Source organism: Echiichthys vipera (assembly GCF_963691815.1).
Source record: "Echiichthys vipera genome assembly, chromosome: 4".
Lineage (NCBI taxonomy): Eukaryota > Metazoa > Chordata > Actinopteri > Perciformes > Trachinidae > Echiichthys > Echiichthys vipera.
Genome location: NC_139829.1, coordinates 14048937 through 14067807, shown reverse-complemented (window position 1 = coordinate 14067807; position 18871 = coordinate 14048937). Strand labels below are relative to the sequence as shown.

General features: G+C 39.1%; 1 protein-coding gene across 3 annotated transcripts in view; it reads left to right on the top strand.

The window, feature by feature from the left end:
* Nucleotides 1-18871, top strand: part of slc23a2 (solute carrier family 23 member 2) — a 36788-nt gene that overhangs the window by 12219 nt on the left and 5698 nt on the right. For 2 of the 3 annotated variants that reach the window (XM_083912312.1, XM_083912311.1), the window contains 13 exons: nt 2503-2723; nt 4920-5018; nt 6998-7114; nt 8536-8693; nt 12907-12995; nt 13118-13185; nt 14166-14347; nt 15463-15583; nt 16582-16738; nt 17216-17363; nt 17483-17588; nt 18290-18557; nt 18720-18815. In XM_083912312.1, coding sequence (XP_083768438.1) covers nt 2619-2723; nt 4920-5018; nt 6998-7114; nt 8536-8693; nt 12907-12995; nt 13118-13185; nt 14166-14347; nt 15463-15583; nt 16582-16738; nt 17216-17363; nt 17483-17588; nt 18290-18557; nt 18720-18815 — 1714 coding nt within the window. In that variant the 5' untranslated portion in view covers nt 2503-2618. The remainder of the gene's footprint in view (nt 1-2502; nt 2724-4919; nt 5019-6997; nt 7115-8535; nt 8694-12906; nt 12996-13117; nt 13186-14165; nt 14348-15462; nt 15584-16581; nt 16739-17215; nt 17364-17482; nt 17589-18289; nt 18558-18719; nt 18816-18871) is intronic. The other variant, XM_083912313.1, reaches the window with a different exon arrangement.

The following is an 18871-nucleotide window of genomic DNA, read 5'->3' as shown; positions in this document are numbered from 1 at the left end:
GTGCGTGCGTGTGTGTGCGTGTGTATGTGTGTGTGTGTGTGTGTGTGTGTGTGTGTTATTTTTAGAAGCATGGCTACTGTGTGTATCGCATAGGACAATGAACTTAAAAATGAAAATTTGTTCAAATAGATTTCATAGAATGGTATTGTTAAGGAATCGGTATCAGTCATGGTACCAGTATTGAAAATCTTTGAACAAGACCTAGACCTAACAGGGCTAACAAGGGATCCTAAATGTGTGTACGTGATGTATGAAATGATATTTGCATTGGTATCCTTATTTTTACTCCTCACCCGTCTAAGACTATTTATTTAAAGACTTACTAAATCAACATTTGAAGGCTTCAGTAATGAATTCAAAGTATCTTTTGTGCTGCAACACTAGTTCTCAAATTAACCCCTCAGTCATCCCTGACGATCTAGTACAGTGTCCTTTTGTGAACAGTTGTGGGACAGGATTCATGAACTGGCTAAAGGTACCGTCTTCATGAGCCTCAACAAAAAGATAAAAGTGTGAAAACATCCTCATAGTTTTGTTAATTACGGACAGTGGTGTCTGTGATGTTACCTGATATGTCATGTTTGTCTGACACCCAAAGCTCTAGGTATTTGCATATTTATTGTTTTCAGTTATTGTACACCAAATAATCCTGCCAATATTTTTGTTGGTTAGTAAGTTTTGTCAGAAAGTCCCACTGAGATTGAGATCCCTTTTTACAAGAGGGGGACCTGAGATCAGAGTACATGTAAACAACTCAACAGGACAATCCAGTCGCACAAAGCAATCTTCACACTCGTACACAGTAATTACTGGTCACAAAGTTATTATTAGTAATATGAGTAAGTAATTAGTCCCTCAGAGGAATGAGGAATGTCTCTAATTTCAGTTTGTTTTCCACTTCATTCCTTCAAAAAGACTTACAGTAGCATGAAATGCTCTGTCAATGTAGCCGTTTCAAAATAGTATGATTTCGCTTCTACTTATATGAAGGGAAAGTTCTCTCTGCATTTCGGTTCAGGGAAATGCTGTAAGAAGATCAGCTGCAGGAACCCCTGATTTTCTCCCAGACAACACAATGTGTTTTTTTATTTTATTTTCTCTCAGCCCGGAGGCCTTGAGAGCATTTTCATACTCCTGGTTCTGATTAATTTAGTGTCAGCCAAAAGTCAGGGGTGGGAGTGTCGCATGTTTGATTTATACACAAACAAAAGTTGACCTGACACCAAGGATTAGATAGTATTGCTCAATTGTGCTAGGACAGACTGACATCTCTCTGCCTCCATTTTCATAATCTCTCAATATCACTTCGTTCCTTCTCCCGATCAAACTTGGTTCATGGTTTTACTCTTCCTATCTCCTTGCATAATCTCACCTCTATGTGTTTACCTTGTCTTCTAGTGTCCGTCAGACTTGTTGTCAACATGGATTAATAAAGCTGAAGCTGGTAACTTCTTAGGAAAAATAACATTGTGTTTCATATCTGAAAATATATCCTGACATCACAATGAGACAGACGATCTGTGACAGAGTCATGTAACTTTATCTCCATCTTCTGTTCCTGTCCTCTCTGTCTGCTCCTAATGTCATCTGCTAGTTGCCACCATACCCTAGGAATAACAACCACTCTGAGCCGAGGAGTCTCTGACTCAGTGTCAATGACTGCTAATGACCTCCGATCAAACTTTGAAACTAGGCAATATTCTGTTACTGTATATCACATTTCTCGCACAAAGTGTTTTCAGAAACATATTTTAGTGTACTGTTTAGCTGTAACATGAGAACGTTTGTGACAGTCAAGCCAACCAACTGACCGGCCCGAGAAACTTTAAATTTTTACAGCTAAACGGTAACTAAAATATGTTTGACTTTATTCACAAATATGCAATATAGCAACAGAATATTGCTTAGTTTCACAGTTTGATCGGCGTTCATGTGCAGTCATTGACACTGTCTCAGAGACTCCTCGGCTCTGAGTGGTTGTCAGTGAGACGTAGTGGCTCGAGCAGATGACTTAAGGAGCAGACAGAGGCAGAAAGTTAGCAACTTCAGCTTTAAAGGGAAATTTATTATTCCTAAATGAATCTGTTGAGTATTTCTTAAGGATTGGTGTAGGCCTGTAACTAACGATTACTTCTATTATTGATTAATCTGCAGATTATTTTCTGGATTATTCTATTAATTAATTACATAAAATGACGGGAAATAGTTGTCCGACTAATAAAAATCACAGATCCTCACAGAAGCTAGAACCAGTTACTTCTTGTCAATTTTGCTTGATATTGTGTAATACATATGTCTAATGGTTGTAGTTAACATACTTCCAAAATAGATGGAACAAAACATCAGCTACAGACCTGAGACAAGTTTTTAATCTAATATGGCCTGGCAGCTGCTGGGGCTCTATGTTGTGATAAGACATTCACAATGAAGTCGGAATATTAGAAGCCTTAAAGTTATAAATCGAGATATTCATCACTCTGTTTATGTCTTTTTTTTCCCAAGCAGATGAGGCAGCCCTGGATGATGTAATTGGACTGAAGAATTCATCTGTAGTTTTCACACCGGAGCAAGACAGAGGGGGGAAAGAGAAAGAGGAGGAGGATATTGAAGACGCAAGGATGGGCGTGGGGAAGAATACCACCTCCAAGTCGATCGACAGCAACAGTGAGGGAGGAAAATTTGAAGAGGAGAGCAAGCATGACGCAGATTTCTACCCTATTCCGGTACACAAACGCGTTTATTGGCCAAAATCGGATGCATCATGAATGGAAGCTCATATAGCCAAACACATGATAAAGACGTTTTTTTTTAAATATTTACATCAACTAAAGATGTCTGTTTTCTTCCATCCCCTTTTTCTTTGGCTCACACACTCAGATTTGGCTTTGCTTTTAGCTTGGCATGTATTTGTGTGAGCGGATAGTGCACTCTGTGCACTCGCTGTTTACTTCATAGCCAGTTGATGCATGCTGTTTCTCCTGCTCAGTCCGTCCATTTCCTTTGTTTGTCCTCTTGGCACCAGGCTGGAGCCTCATGTACTGTGGGTCAAGAAGCAAAATAACAGTAGCAATATATATGACACCCATTCATAAAACTAATTTTTTTATGTACTTCATATTTTCTGCTCCTTGTTCTGCATAAGAAAACTTCTAATTTTGATTAAGTACATTTTGCCTTTCTGTTCCTAAAAAGTGACTGTAATAAAAAAAAATCATATTTACAATTTCTCAAATCAGCCCGGCATCACAAATGCTTATTAGTGCGGGTCTTCTCGGCTAAATGCTTCTGGATGCAATTGGATAGACCTACAACAAACAGCAATAAAACCACAGTACTTGCTCTGTGAAAAACTGGGTCACGTGCGTTTTTTAAATTACAGCTAAACAGCACACTAAAATGTGTTTTTAAAAACATTTTATGCAAGGAATAAGCAATACAGTAACAGAATATCAGGTCGTATAGTTTGACAGTTTACTTTAGTTTTGTAAGCCTGAAAAACTGCACTGACCAGACCTGCAGACAGGACACTGACACTGTCAACCATCGTCCTAAACCACCCATGGTGAGGAGCCAGACGTATCTGCCAGAATAAATGAAACCTGAGTATGGCAGATTTGTCTTGTAGTGTGAAAGAGGACCCTCCATTAATGAACCCATAGAGAATCAACACCTCGCTCTGTGTGCCCTTCCCCTCAGCGCTACGTAACGTTTTGGGGCCTTCCAGCTCATTACTTTGTTTTTCCGACTCACAACTTTACTGTTTTCGTTCGCTGTTGCTCAATCTTTGAATCCATTGGTTATCCGTCACTTAAGCCTGCATATACATATTCTACATTCCTATGCAAAATCTGTTTATAGAAGTTAAGTGTTACTAGTCTCAACAACTTGATTTTGAGTTGCAGCAGTCTTCAGCAAAAAGCTCTGATAAATCCAGTGTGACACCACCTGAAAACAATTTGGCAAACTGACAAAGCTGGCATCTAGCTCTTGGAAGCAGTGGCCCATTTAGCAGCAAAATAAACCAATATTTCTCTCTGGAGTTGGTTGAGATCAAAACCGATTTAAATAGCCAGCCAACTTAGTGTTCAGAAACATAACTCTAAATGGAACCATGCCGTATCTACTGGATGAGTTAATAGGCAACTGTTTCCTATCATAATCAATATATCAACTTAATTAGTATATAATGTCAGTGTTTTATTTAAAGCTTGTTTCCTATACCCCCATATGCAGTTTTAACACTGCTTCCACCACAGAATTAAATTAACATAAAACTTGAATGTGAACATGAAGGCTTCTGGCTTCCTTTTAGAAACTTAAATAACCTTATCATATATTTAGCTTAGTTTACATATGCAGACTCTGCTGCCTGAAAGGAAGGGTTTGGCATGTAGACGCAACAGTAAGAGTATGTTTACATGTGGAATAGAGGCCTTTCAATGTTCTGTCTTCTCCCCGAGGTTCTCTCAGAAGGGATTGCAGGACTGTGCACTTTGTAACCACAAAGTGAAGACAGACTGCTGGCAGTTGATGGATAAGCATCTTTGCATACCTCCATCTTTTTGCATTTTGTCTCATACCCCACACACACACACACACACATGACAAAGTTTGCATATGCAGGTAGACAAATCTGGTTAATTCCCCTTTTTTTTAAATTAAGATGTAACTTAGACTACATTTCTGTTTTTCACACAGCATAGCATGCAGAGACAAAGCTACACAAACCTTTATACTTGTTAACCTAACCTGTCTTTTCATTAAAGTTTTGGAAGCCAGCTAACAATGTGTTTACACTGTGATCATCCTCCTCGATAAACTGTCTGGGCCCACGTGCTTTGAGATTACCCTGTGTACTAGCTTATGATAGGAGAAAGGGCTCAATCAAATATATAAACTGTGTCTGTTTGTGTTTAAAGGTGGTGGTTAACGGCGTGGGAGGTGCCAGTGGAGACCAGGATACTGAGAACACAGAGCTGATGGCCATCTACACTAAAGATAATCAAGGAGCAGAAAAGGTATTTCTAGAGGAAAAATGGAGAAGTGAAACACACAATCCTCATGTGTTTTATTAGTCATCCAAATTGCTGGGTTCCTCCAAACGAAGCCTCTATTTAAGTAGACTGACACATAGTCACATGGTTCAAAAGCTTTCTCATAATCACTCCTAATAAGTTTCGATGACTTTTCCTTCTTCACCTTTCCCTGACATTATTAAGGACGTAATCCGTAGTAACAACCAGTGCGGTTTGATACTACAGCAAACACACTACTCAGCTACTCTGTCCGAATGACAACAGAAGCGCAACTTATATAACTGTTTACACTGTTACTAATCAAATGCATGTTGTTTTATAAAAGATTTCATGCTTCACTCAGTGCTAGCAGTTTTCCGCACAACTCTACACCAATACACAACTCTACATCTCACTGTGGCTGCTCCTTCTGTTACTCATTGCAAAAATTAAAACTGATCTGCTGTCTTGGTTTTGTTGTTGCATTTTTGATGAGTGACTGCGGTCAGCGCTAACCTCTCTGATAAACCCATTCTGTTTCTTGTGGCTGCTTCACACTGTTTTGTTCCAGTTGAATGCTTTAAGCAGGAAGCAGCATCAGTAGTAGGAAATTGTCAGTTTCGGCTATAAGGAGACTAAACTGTAAACAGTGAGTCTGATAACAGTTAGATAAAAACAAGCGCCAGATTACATGTTGCATCGTTTCCTATGTGCCCTATGTGTTTAATTCATTTGCTACCCTTTATTATCTTTTATTTGTACATCCGTGGGGTTTGGGGCCCTGTGGGTAGTTTCTTTTTTTGGTACTCAAAAAAATTAAAAAGCTTCAAATTTCCAAATAATTACAGGGCAGGGCAACAATCCGAATAACAATTTGTTAAATCAAGTAAATAAAGTTTAAAAAAGGAAAAAGAAATGGCTGTTCCAGAGAGAAGCATTGTTGTGTTGTTGTTGTTTTATCCCTCGTCCACCATCCATGGGGCTCATTTTCTTTTGCCAGGTATCGCTGAAGTTTCCACAGTTCCACAGTTAGTCTGTCTGCCATTTAGGCAAACTGGGAGTAGCTACTGTAAACCACTTTGATGAGTTGACTTTTGTTGAATGAAAAGCACTCTAATAAGCAATGATGCAGTGTAACGTTGGGCTGTTTGTGTAGGGCTTTTGTTGTGAAAGGTGAGAACAAAGTAGTGAAGCTGTGCTGCTGCTAACAATGTGGAAGGGAATACAGAGGTTGCAGTTTTCATTCAACTCAAAGACTTTATGGATCTACGAAGCCTCAGTGTTTTTTTTCATTACCTTCAAAAGTATAGATGCAACTCATTCCTTTGTACCGTCATTTTCCCGGGAGATCATACCTGATGGCAAACAGCATTTAATAGTAAAAGCAAGGCTTATAGCGAATACATCTAAATGCAGGTGGTTATAATAGTAGTAATAATAATAATAATAATAATAACAATAATAATTATAATTATTATTATTATTATTATAATTATTATTATTATAAAGCCATTACATTGTGAAATGGAACATTTTCTTCATAATGGTGATTTAAAACAAAAAAGTTGTCCATTTCCACTTAAAAACAGTGAAAAACAAACAAATTTTCTTTGCAGCTACCACAGCAAAGTGCTGACTCATATTCAAGTCTATCTCCATGTTATCTTTTTCTCATTGTCACTGTGACTGTGCATTTTTCTTTAGGAGAGTGAAGTCATGTTTGTTCTTTTTCACACAGTTTCTTTCTTTCTTTCTCTTTTATCTTATCACTCATAGAGGTCTGTCTTCGTCATGTCTGTTTAACATTTGATATGATCAGTCTGGCCGGCCTGTTGTTTTCATGTACTATTTACTGTTTTCCTCTACACTGTGTGTAAAGGGTCAAAATAATGTTTTCTACTAGAACTTGTTTATGGCAAAATAAAGATGCCACGAAAGACCTGAGGTATGAAGATATCATTCATCTGTTTCTTTGTGTGTAGAGTTCAATGTCTGAGACGTTGGACAGCACAGACAGTACGGACGCAAGAAGGATGGATATGATCTACACCATTGAAGACACCCCACCCTGGTACCTGTGTGTGTTCTTGGGCTTACAGGTAAATCTACAGACTGAACTCTTCTGTTGGATGGCTGACTCTTGTGTGTATTATCAGTCCTCTAAAGATGACTTTAAACTGGAAATATCTCAACAGTATGAGCTGAAAAAACATTACTCACACATGTCCTGGAAGGTGCATCATATCCGTCACTGTGGTTGTACTTGTCATCTCAGTGCAGTATTTTTCATCCGACTGTCCACAATATTTATTACACAACTTGAGGCTAGACACAAAAATAGGATTTTGCTCACTGTTGGTGGTTCAGTGGGTTAATGTCCTCACTGTGTGACCACAATGTGTTTTGTATCTGACACTGGACTTTTGTCTTGTAAGTAGTCATGGTCTTATATACATCTGAGAAAAATAGGAAAATAAACCACCAAGCATACAAGGGACTTAGTGAGCACATACCTGCACAATCCTTCAAATCTGTAATGTAATATTGAAAGAAAAACACATCTTTAGAAGTATAAGTGTACATCTGGATACACATCATGTGTTATGCTTGTTGCAGAATACCGTGGCCTGGTTCAGCTCAGAATAGTCTGACTCCAGGAATACCAATCAACCTAATGGCCTGTCTGTTCAGCAGATTAGGAAAGGCTGATGGTTGAAGAATAGTATATTGAGAAAATAAATGAACATGAGCTCTTCATTTTTAATACTTAATTACCTTATGAATGAATAATTTAGCTAGTCAACTTTAATTTTTAATCTTGACTTAATTTATCAACTTTAAACATGTTGTCCAAACACACCAATGAAACAATTGATTTCTCACTGCTGAATCTGTACTTTCAGTCGTGCCAGTTTTGTTGTTCAGGTTGACACAGATGAGCAGGCTTTCTTTAGTTTAAGGCATTCTACCCACACATGTTGCAGTCTAGGTGGAGTGACGTTAGATTGTGAGGGAATTTTCCACATATAGTGACAATTGTGCTGACGTCCTGGGAATATTGAGGCTTGGTACAATGATGAATTGTTGAAAATGTAATATTTTATATATAGTTTTTTTTTTCCTTCAAATTAAAAGTGATGGAAAATGTGTTCAGGCCAAAATGGAACTGAAATAAAAAAAAATTGGCAGTTTTTGAAGCCTTTTTTATACAAGACGGACAGGAAATGGGGTGAGAGAGAGGGGGGGAGGAGACATGCAGCAAACTTGTTGGCCTGCACCATAACTTTATGCTAAATTTTATTCAAATATGTGGGACTTTGCATACAAAAAGATCATTAACAATAAATGGTTTGGTTAAATTTATTCTTCCTGAAAGATGAATATTCTAAAGAAAAAAGGTAATCTTGTGAATTTGGAAACATGGAAAAATGGAGTTTACAATCAGTGTCATGTATGGACCTCAAACAATAGAAACATACACATGTATACACACTGACTCGGTTGCTTCTTGTCTTCTCAGCACTACTTGACATGTTTTAGTGGAACTATCGCCGTGCCGTTCCTTCTAGCTGAGGCGATGTGCGTGGGCTTCGATCAGTGGGCCACCAGTCAGCTCATTGGGACTATCTTCTTCTGTGTAGGGATCACCACCCTGCTACAGACCACCCTGGGCTGCAGGTACACACACAATACTTTATCACATGGATTTAGGAAACTGCTTTCCTGAATGCAAACATAGCCCCAGTCTATATGACTGATTCATGATGTTTCATCATGATGATTCATGAGTGTGTGTAGGATTCATGCCTACACACACTCCCAACTGTCCGTCCATTGAATTATGTCTTTCACTTCCTCACCCCTTCCCCTCTTCTCCCTCTCATCTTAAAGTACCACTTAAAGACCAGGGCCATTGTTGACATGAAGTTCCTCTTTCTCCATCCTTCCTCTTCATGCCACTTAGGAGTGTTTAAGTAGATACTTGCACATCCTTGGTAGGTTCCCTGAACTTCAGAACAGCCTTTTTTTTTCATCTAAATGTGCATTGAAGATATCTCACAGATACATTTTCTCAGTTCAGTTGTTTCTGACTTTTTAATGAGGTTTTTTACTGCAGTAGCCCTGTATGCATATTTTCTATCAGAATGTGACGAGTTTATAACATTTTAACTTCCTCTTTTCATTTGTTCTTGTGACTGCAGTTTCTCTTTAGTTAGAGCAGATGTTCAACTTCCCAGAAGTGACCCTAGAATAGTGGATGAAGAGACATGTGTAATTTGACCACAGACCAGAGGAGTGACCTACTTGTACTTCAACTGTTGCATCACTTCTGGACAAGCTAAATCGATTAAACACAGTCATGTCTTTGCTGGCGGCCTATGAACCAAGAGAAAGGTCCTTGCTTTCAGCCATACCAGTATGCACAGACTAGAAATGGTTTGTTTGACCCAGTTCCTCTCAGGGTTTTTACATTCTGTTAAATGAAGGCACCTGCTTGTTTTTGTCTTTTTTCTCTCAGTCATCACTATGCCCTCAAGATGTGTGTTCACGTCTTAATCCACGTGCAGTCTGTTGAACTCACAGGTTTTATAGTCTCAAGCATACATTATGTTCATAATGTGTTTCGTAACCAGCGAATCCCGTTTAAACTTTAAAGGTTATATCAGTCCTGTAACTCGCCAATAAAATAACCTGTTGCCATGGATATTATCTCATCTCCTGGATCTGTGTTTTAATAAAAGCCAGGTCATATTGGCAAGAGGTGTTATTTTTCTTTTATTAAAGAGAGGCAGTTCAGTGAGGTCAACTCCGAACCTCTTTTCCCAGACAGACACAGATATATGACACTTCTTTTTGGACTTATGTACTTGTATGACAAAATTCCACTTGACTTTGATTTTGCTGACAAATGTTTCGCTGCTTTGAGGTCAGATCAGGCGTCACATGTCTTGTTTGCCTTCAGGCTGGGACTAAGTACTTTCCAAGTGTCCAGATAAGGCACAAAAAATGTGTGTCTGTAAACTCAGTTTCTGGCCACATACCAATATCCAAGATTTCTGTTTGTTCTCTTTTACCTGTTAAAAAAAAAGGTTTTGCATCATTTAGCCTCAAAAGACAAGTTGTCAAAATTGTTGCAAAAGAGGCTGATAAAGAACTACTTCACAGTGTGGCTCATGCTCCAAAAATGCAGTGATCCTACACTTCCAGTGTTGGGAAAATTCACTTTCTACATGAACTAGTTCAAAGTTCATTTCAGCATTATAAAATGAACGAGTTCAGTTCATAGTTCATAATTATACATTTTGAACTAAAGTAAGTTCACAGTACCAAAAATTAACTCGTTTATTGTTCTTTATTTCAATATGTTGCTGCAGGCCATAATTTTTTTTAAATTATTGCCACATAGAACCACAGGACAGAAATTATGTTAACAGTTTTAACTTTTAACTGGTGGCACGTTTTAATGGCTGCAACCCCTTAATGAAGTTTATGAAAGGTGGACTTTCCACTTTACTCAAAGGCCGCAGGTCTACGTCAATATACTGCACCCCCAGGTCGTCCAGCTGTGGCTGGGGGATAACAGTGGAGCCACTACTGACTGCAGTTTACAGGATTTGGGTCAAGGATCCGTTTTGACTGTCTTTTGATTTTTTTTACGTGCTTGCAAAAAAAATGTGAATGAAAGCCGACAAGTTTGCACAGAAGTGTTAGGTTTTTTCCTATCCTCACCAACCTTCATAAAACTTCTTTAAATGATCATTCGCCTCCTTGCTGCTTTGTCCGGCTACACGTTGCTGTCACTTCCATGCTGTTTTTTGTTTTGATTATGCATGCGGCAGTGTGACGCCTGGCAAATACCCACATCTTTCAAGCTCCACACAGGTTCAACACAGCATGGTCATTGTGTCAGAGTTGTTGGTTTAAAAGCTCAGATGATGACTCATATATGTCTTGTCTTGGCAACAACATGGACATTTTTTTCTGTTCATCGTAGCCTCCAGAAAACCAAAGGGGTTATGGTTCTCAAGTCAAAATGTAGTCTCTCTCTCGATCTCCTACTCCATTCTTCCTTGCTCTCTAACACAGACTGATACAGCACAGTCCGCTCTTGGTTTCAACATGATTGGCATTCCTGTCATATCAACAGGCTCCCCTTCTGCTACTGTATCTCTGCTATTCGCATCCCCCGAGACAATTGTGATTTGTTAAAAGAAATACTAAAGAATCAGAGTGTTTTTTTCTCCTCTCCCAGAATGATCAGCAGCATATACCGTGTAGGCTGTTGATGTGACAGGAATGCCACTCATGTTGAAACTAAAAACAGACTGTTCTAGAGGAAGAAGAAAACCCCCTGTTTTTTTCCCAGGAAAGGTGACATGTACGTGCCTCTGTGTGTCTCTTCACCCAAGTGTTCTGCTTGTGTGAGCTGCTGCCATCTGCTGATATTTACTTCTGCTTTACTTGAAAAAATTAAATCTCTCTTTATTCTCCCTTTCTTTGACTTAAATAACATCTGCCAAGTATGACCACATGCTTTCCTGGCGAGGCGTAAAGCGCTGTCGTCATTTGATTTCACTTTATTATTCGATTTTTTTCCCCAACATTTGTCATGCTGCAGTGCAATCACTTTAGACTCGATCACTGAGGCCTATTTAGAAACGATGACGCAGACACCCAATCAGTCAGTCTTATCAGTTAGTCCCAATCTGGGTTTTCTAGTGCCTTTACTGGCTCATACTCACATATTACGATCACAGTTTCACCTTGTTGTTGGTCCAAGCAAAGAAATCTCTGCTCTTAGTATATCCAAATTGCTGTTCTTCCTCTTAAGTATGTTCTGTATTTTCAACATGTACAGCCATGATTTTCCCCGCAGGAGTCTTATATTGATATCAACACAATGTATTCTAGTTAAACAATCAACGTTTATAAAGCTAATTCTGAAACCTTAGAATTTTGCCTTTAAGCTTCTAAATGGGAGCATTACTGTCTCTATGTGGCTCCAGGGTTTGGCCTTCAACCACAGAGCAACAGTTCATAAACTGATTCAGGAGTCAGTTTAGTCCCTTTCGAGTAACGTCAGACATCTGCTTCCTGTTTACACCGGCACACACATTCCAAGTGTACACGAATGGTCACTTGATATGCATTTCCAGCTGTGTAATATGGACGGATATTAATTCTGATCTGGAGCTTAAACGCTTGTGTGGACAGAGATTGTTTTAATTTTGAAACGTCATAGTAGTGTGGATGTCAGCCATGCTGTATAGTGTGGTTGACCATTGTCTGAAACACTAAAATAAATGGCCAATACAGAAAATGACATGTTTATGAGTGCACTTAAGTGTGCGGGGTTGAAAATGGGAAGGCATAGAAATCCCAGTAAACTCACTCACAGGCGCTTAAAGTCCGTAATAACGAAAACCACACCCATATACTGACCAGTATTGCTCTGGTGGCACTGGACAAATGGCTTCTTCTTGAAGTGAACTGTACATACCATATAGGTTGACTTTTACATATTTTTCTCTCCTTCTTTGCACTGGAACAGAGCTACTATGCTGTATCAAAACAAATACCATCAGCACGGTTGTGTGCCAAGTATCTATCTAAATCTGTGCCAGCAGTAAGTGATCTTAATAACCCTTCCTTTGTTTAAAAGACCTTAGATGACCCAGCAGTCAACCAGACTGGGAATAAGCAAGAATAGCTTGAACTCTACAGTATATCCCACAATGATGCCTCAGTGAAATGCTGTGACCTGGTGGCTCTACAAAGAAAATCATCTTGTTTTCGTCTAAATTTGAATTTCTTTTGTCTTTCTTTTGGCATTTATGTGATTATTCAGGTTCATAATGTCATTTTTTAACGATGCTTTTCTTGTGTTTAGGCTGCCTTTGTTTCAGGCCAGTGCTTTCGCTTTCCTCGCACCAGCTAGAGCCATCCTGTCACTGGACAAATGGAAGTGTAACGCCACAGGTAACTCCTCTCTTCTTCTGTCTCTCACTCTGTCTGGCTCACCAGATGTACATGGGAGGTCAGGCTACCTGCTCCCCTTCTATCTCTGCTTCTCTAATCTTCACGTCTTTTTCCATGAGCAGAGGTTCAAGTATTCAACAGCACAGAACTCCTCAACACAGAGCACATCTGGCACCCCAGGATACGAGAGGTGAGGAATAGAAAGACTTTAAGGGGTTGAAGGAAACTGAAATGTTTGCCTTACGGAGATAGTTAAACATTCATTGTTTTATTAAGCTAATGTTTGAACCAGCGAATTTTGTCTTCAAGCTTCTTAATGTGAGCATCACTGTCTCTGTGTGGCTGTAGGATTTGGTCTTCCATGAGAGAAGCTGTTAATTTGTATTAACCTTTTCCGTTTACGTAAGCCAGTTGAGTAATTGTTTTTTATGTGACACGTGAATGAGGCAAAACTCAATTGGACCTAATCAAATTGTTGAATGGGGCATTGATGGACTGAGGGCAGGGGGAACATTCATGTGATATAAAGTGACCGAGGAGAACACAAAGATGGATAGAGACAGGACAAACAGGATTACTATTCTCTAACCTCCTCTCCTCCAGCCAAACATAATGTTCCCTACTTGTATTTTTGATTCATTAATTGGATTTCACATTATTTGGCTATGGATGAGAAAAATGTTATGGACAGGATTTTTTCCAGGAAAATGGTTGGTGGAGGTGCTGATTTAATAATTGCAAAGCAAACATAAAATGTGATCGACCAGTGCTGAGCTGAATCGGACAGATTTTTTATCATGGTCAATGTTCAAATTAGCCCCTCATTCATAAAATATGCGGACTTTGCCGCGTGATTAAGGGCCATTGTTCATTTTGTCTGAAGCTTTATGAATCTAATATTTCATAAAAATGTAATATATTTTTCCGTTAGCGGGTGCACTCTTTTTCAGGCGGGGTGTATTGATTAAGATTTAAATGTTGAATTAAATCTCCTTTTAGTTGCTTCATTCAACATCCTCTCTGAGCCTGCACTTCAACTTCATGGGCCTGAGTTGATTAAAAGTGAAAATAATTTAAAAGCATCAGTGTTTAAGTGGGTAGTTTCAAGAGTTCCTATTCATAATTTATTTGTTTCATAACTTTTTTTTTCTTTCTCTTCAATATCGACAGATCCAAGGGGCTATCATCGTTTCGTCCCTGGTCGAGGTGTGTATCGGAGCACTGGGTCTTCCCGGGATCCTGCTGAAGTACATCGGACCTCTGACGATCACCCCCACCGTGGCTCTTATCGGCCTGTCTGGTTTCCAGGCCGCGGGGGAAAGGGCAGGAAAACATTGGGGCATCGCCATGCTGTAAGTTCAGACTCTCACACAGAGAAACGCACATTCAGGTGTCAGCAAAAACATCTTTTCAGTGAAATCCACTTCTCTGTTGTCCCTTGTGTGGCTGGTATATTCTGATGATTCAGATGGTATTTTGGGGACGGAATATACTGAGCATAGAGAGGGACAGTTAAAAATGCTGCAGAAGTGGTTTGACAGGTTTCTATAACTATTTTTTTTCCTGTCGCCTCTGGAAACCACTGAATCTCAAACTGTCTTTAACCATTGTTTTCTGTTCATAAGGAAAGCAGTGTTGGTACTAACATTGTAACACGTCATTAACAATAACAACTTAACTCACATACTACTGCACCCCTGGACCCATCTCTGTATGCAGGACCATTGGTTGCGATTGTTCACAAATTTTGAATACCCTATTTAATTGACTGCTCTGTTTTGTACTGTCATTGACTTCAAAACGTACAAAAGCAAAATTCCTGTTTGCAAGCACATTACCCTGCCATGTTGAATAAAAAGTTGCCCGATATATTGCTACCATAAGGCCGACACCCCAAATGAGGTAATTTAATATTTAACTGATATCTTTTTACAGCCACTTGGTTCAAAAGATTTTGTTTGCGGTGTCGTCTTAAGCTTTTGTATGAAGATAAGTATTTACATGGTAACTTGTTGCTCATTTGCATAACTGATTTACAGCAAAAATAAACTTTCATAGTTTAGAATAGCCCGCTAAAGAGGAGTAGATGACAAGAACTCTGGGACTGTAGAAAGAAAACACTTATTTTTATCTGACTGTAAAGATGTAAGGGATTGACTCTTGGGGGAAGATCCACTTCAAAGCTGTGATTTTCATGTTGTGTGACATCAGTTCCTGCTGTGTCACGGCTGTTTACTCTGTAGCTGTTGGCCCCATCCTCTCGCTCCACAGGGACGGGGGATATGTGCATGTAATTGCCACTCATTTGCCTTTTCTCATTCAGTTAGGATAATTGATTGGCTTCGAAGCCTCTAGGGGTCTGTGTCAGACGTAGACAGGAGGAAATGGAACATGTTCACACAGTACTGGTTCTCACAGGAGAATATACAGTATAGAAAATAATGAGCCGGGTTGTTTGTGTCTGCAGGACTATCTTCTTGGTTCTGCTCTTCTCTCAGTATGCCAGAAATGTTCACTTCCCCCTGCCGGTCTACAAAGCCAAGAAAGGCTGGACTTCCTACAGGCTGCAGGTCTTCAAAATGTTTCCTGTAAGTAAACAACTTCTTATAAATGTACATGCATACCTCACCTTGTTTCCTTTTGCACAAACTCTGTCTCCAATTTTTTTAATCCTTTTTTCTTAGTAAGTATTGAGCTTTCTTTTAATGAATTAACCTGTTTTTTTGGTTTTTTTTTACAACTGCCTTCACTAAAAACTCCATCAAAGCCACAAATTATTCAACTGGGAGGTTATGGGTCTTTTTTCTCCCGTGTGCCTCAGCAGTGTGTAAATCAGTCTTTTCCCGCCCTCTGCTGGTGATACATTGAACATTATAAACTCTTAAAATCACACATCAGTTATGTATCATTCTGATTTTATCTACATCCATTTTAGAATGAATGTCGCCCTGTTACCGGGCAGCACAGCGTAACACTTTCAAACCTTTTAAAACAGTGATACAGAGAGCGTCTTTTATTTTCGGAAATTTAACATATTTCCAAGTGAAATTAAATAGGTGGACATGGTATCGTTTTGCCAGGGACTTAAATCTGATCCCTTACATTTGATTGGTTTTGTAAAAATAGACAGAGTTCCCACGCACCCTGCAAAACCTGGAAAACAGTTGATCCCTTTTGCAACAAGTAAAATATCCTGGAAAATGTTGTCTTCCTTTTGCCAAAATACACTGCCCCAAACTGCTGGCTCTTTTTTTTAAATAGTATCTAAGCATGTAAGAGATTATTTAATAGATAAATTATCACCATAGACTGTGCTTTATTTTAAATCAGACTTCCACAGAGCGCTCTCTTTGGAAAAAGTTTTTTCCAACCTCCTATGATATCGCTCTGTTAGTTACTACAGTTTCACATCATATTGGATACATGTATTGGAAGATGAATCATCAAAATCCTTTTGTATTTTACAGGGAAAGAGATTTTTTGGGACATGAAGCGATAAATGACAAGGATATGGGATTCAAAACAGTAAAATGTGTTTTTTAATTCACTTTATAAAATGACTGATAAATGGTTTCCTTTCACCCAGATCATCATGGCCATCCTCGTGTCATGGCTGCTTTGTTTCATTTTCACTGTGACTGACGTTTTCCCGCCAGAGGAAAACAAGTACGGTTACTACGCCCGCACAGATGCACGCCAAGGAATCCTCTTAGCTGCACCGTGGTTTAAGATCCCGTACCCCTGTAAGTGTCAGTTAGGAGGTGAAATATTGTCTCTATGCCTTAGTGTTAGGACAGTTTAAGAGTAGATTAGATTTATTTCTGCTTTTTTAACTGCACAAATTAAAAGAATGTTGTTTACAATCAAATCAGATTGTAATGTCCATGAAGGTATAAATAACTCTGATATACACCAAATAAACAAAACATCCAAAATGTACAACACCAGTGAATGCAGCTGCGATATGAACCATAATGTGACTATGATGTGTATAGTACAGTACGGACAAGAACCAGTAACATTAATTTAATGCAGTGGAATGTTTATGTTGCGTACAGAGGAGACAGGCAGATAGTATTTGTGTAAATCCCACAGAACTTAAGGCTAAAAAATATAACATTGACATAAAAACAAAACAGAAGTCTAATTTTTAAGATATTTTGTGTTTTAAATGCAGCACTTCCTCAGCTCTGACCCCCTCTGTGTTTTTACCTCCACAGTCCAATGGGGCTATCCTACTGTAACAGCTGCAGGTGTGGTCGGCATGATGAGTGCGGTGGTGGCCAGCATCATCGAATCGATTGGAGATTACTACGCCTGTGCACGTCTCTCTCTTGCTCCTCCACCTCCCATCCACGCCATCAATAGGTAACGCTTCAGTTTATCCTGTTTCTGTTCTTCTTCATTCTCTCTCACATTTCATTTTGTTTGTGAATTTACAGTCTGAAATGTGATATGACTGGACTGTTTTTCTGCTGTCTCTGTAGGGGGATATTTGTAGAGGGTATTTCCTGTGTGTTGGACGGTCTTTTCGGAACAGGAAATGGCTCCACCTCCTCCAGTCCAAATATAGGCGTCCTGGGAATCACAAAGGTAACTGGCAGCGGCACTTTGTTTTTGACTATGTTACCTTCCTTTTATATAGTTTTACAGTCATGTGGTGACACTTGACTTTGTTTCCTTCCCGCTGCACACTCACATTTTGTTATTGTATTTTGATAATTGTTCGAGTCACAAGTGCAATAACATTTGCTGATACCAACCAAATGTGAGGATTTTCTTATTTTCACTGTTTCATATAATTTTAAATTGAATATCTTCAGGTTTGAGGCCTTTGGTCCAACTAAATTAGTCATTTTAAGAAGTCATCTCAGGCTCTTAGAAATTGTAATGAACATTTTTCACATTTTTTGGACATTCATTAAATAATATGAGAATTAATTAATTATGAAAATAATCATAATCATAATCATGTGTCACCCTGCATTACATTAATGCGCAGACTTCTCAAATGTATCCTTACCCATTAGCCCTTCTTACATAATGTAATTTGGTTAATTTATACAAATGAACTGAGACAGACATGACCTTCTCTGGCGTTATCAGGAAACAATCTTCACTATACATAATGGTATTTAATAATAAACTACTATAAATTATGTATTATGTAACTGTGAAGCGTCCTCACAACAATTAGAATGTGCTATAAAATCGACGGGGCATTCTTTTGTTCATTGTTAAACAAGATATATGTATCTCGCTTAACTCCCTGTGATCTCTGATTGTTCTTCCAGGTGGGCAGCAGACGTGTGATTCAGTACGGAGCCGCCATGATGCTGCTGCTGGGGCTCATTGGTAAATTCAGCGCCTTGTTTGCCTCTCTGCCCGACCCTGTCCTCGGAGCTCTGTTCTGCACCCTGTTTGGTATGATCACAGCGGTGGGACTCTCCAACCTGCAGTTTGTAGACCTCAACTCCTCCAGGAACCTCTTTGTTCTGGGTTTCTCCATCTTCTTTGGTCTGATGCTGCCCAGCTACCTCAAACAGAACCCGCTGGTCACCGGTGAGTGAAGAAATACTTGCATACTACCATGACGGAAATTAGGTTGGTTATAGATTCACACATTCACGCTGACAACATCAGTTTGTGTAGTGGCTGGAATTTAATAAATACAGACATATTTTAGTAGGTTACTAAGTCACTGTCTCTTCTCTTCGGTCTCAGGCATAGTTGGGATCGACCAAGTGTTGAACGTGCTCCTCACCACTGCCATGTTTGTCGGAGGCTCTGTTGCCTTCATTTTGGACAATACTATCCCTGGTAAGGTGTTTAATCCACTTTTTCTCTCCATGTGTCAAATTGATGAAGTTAAACAG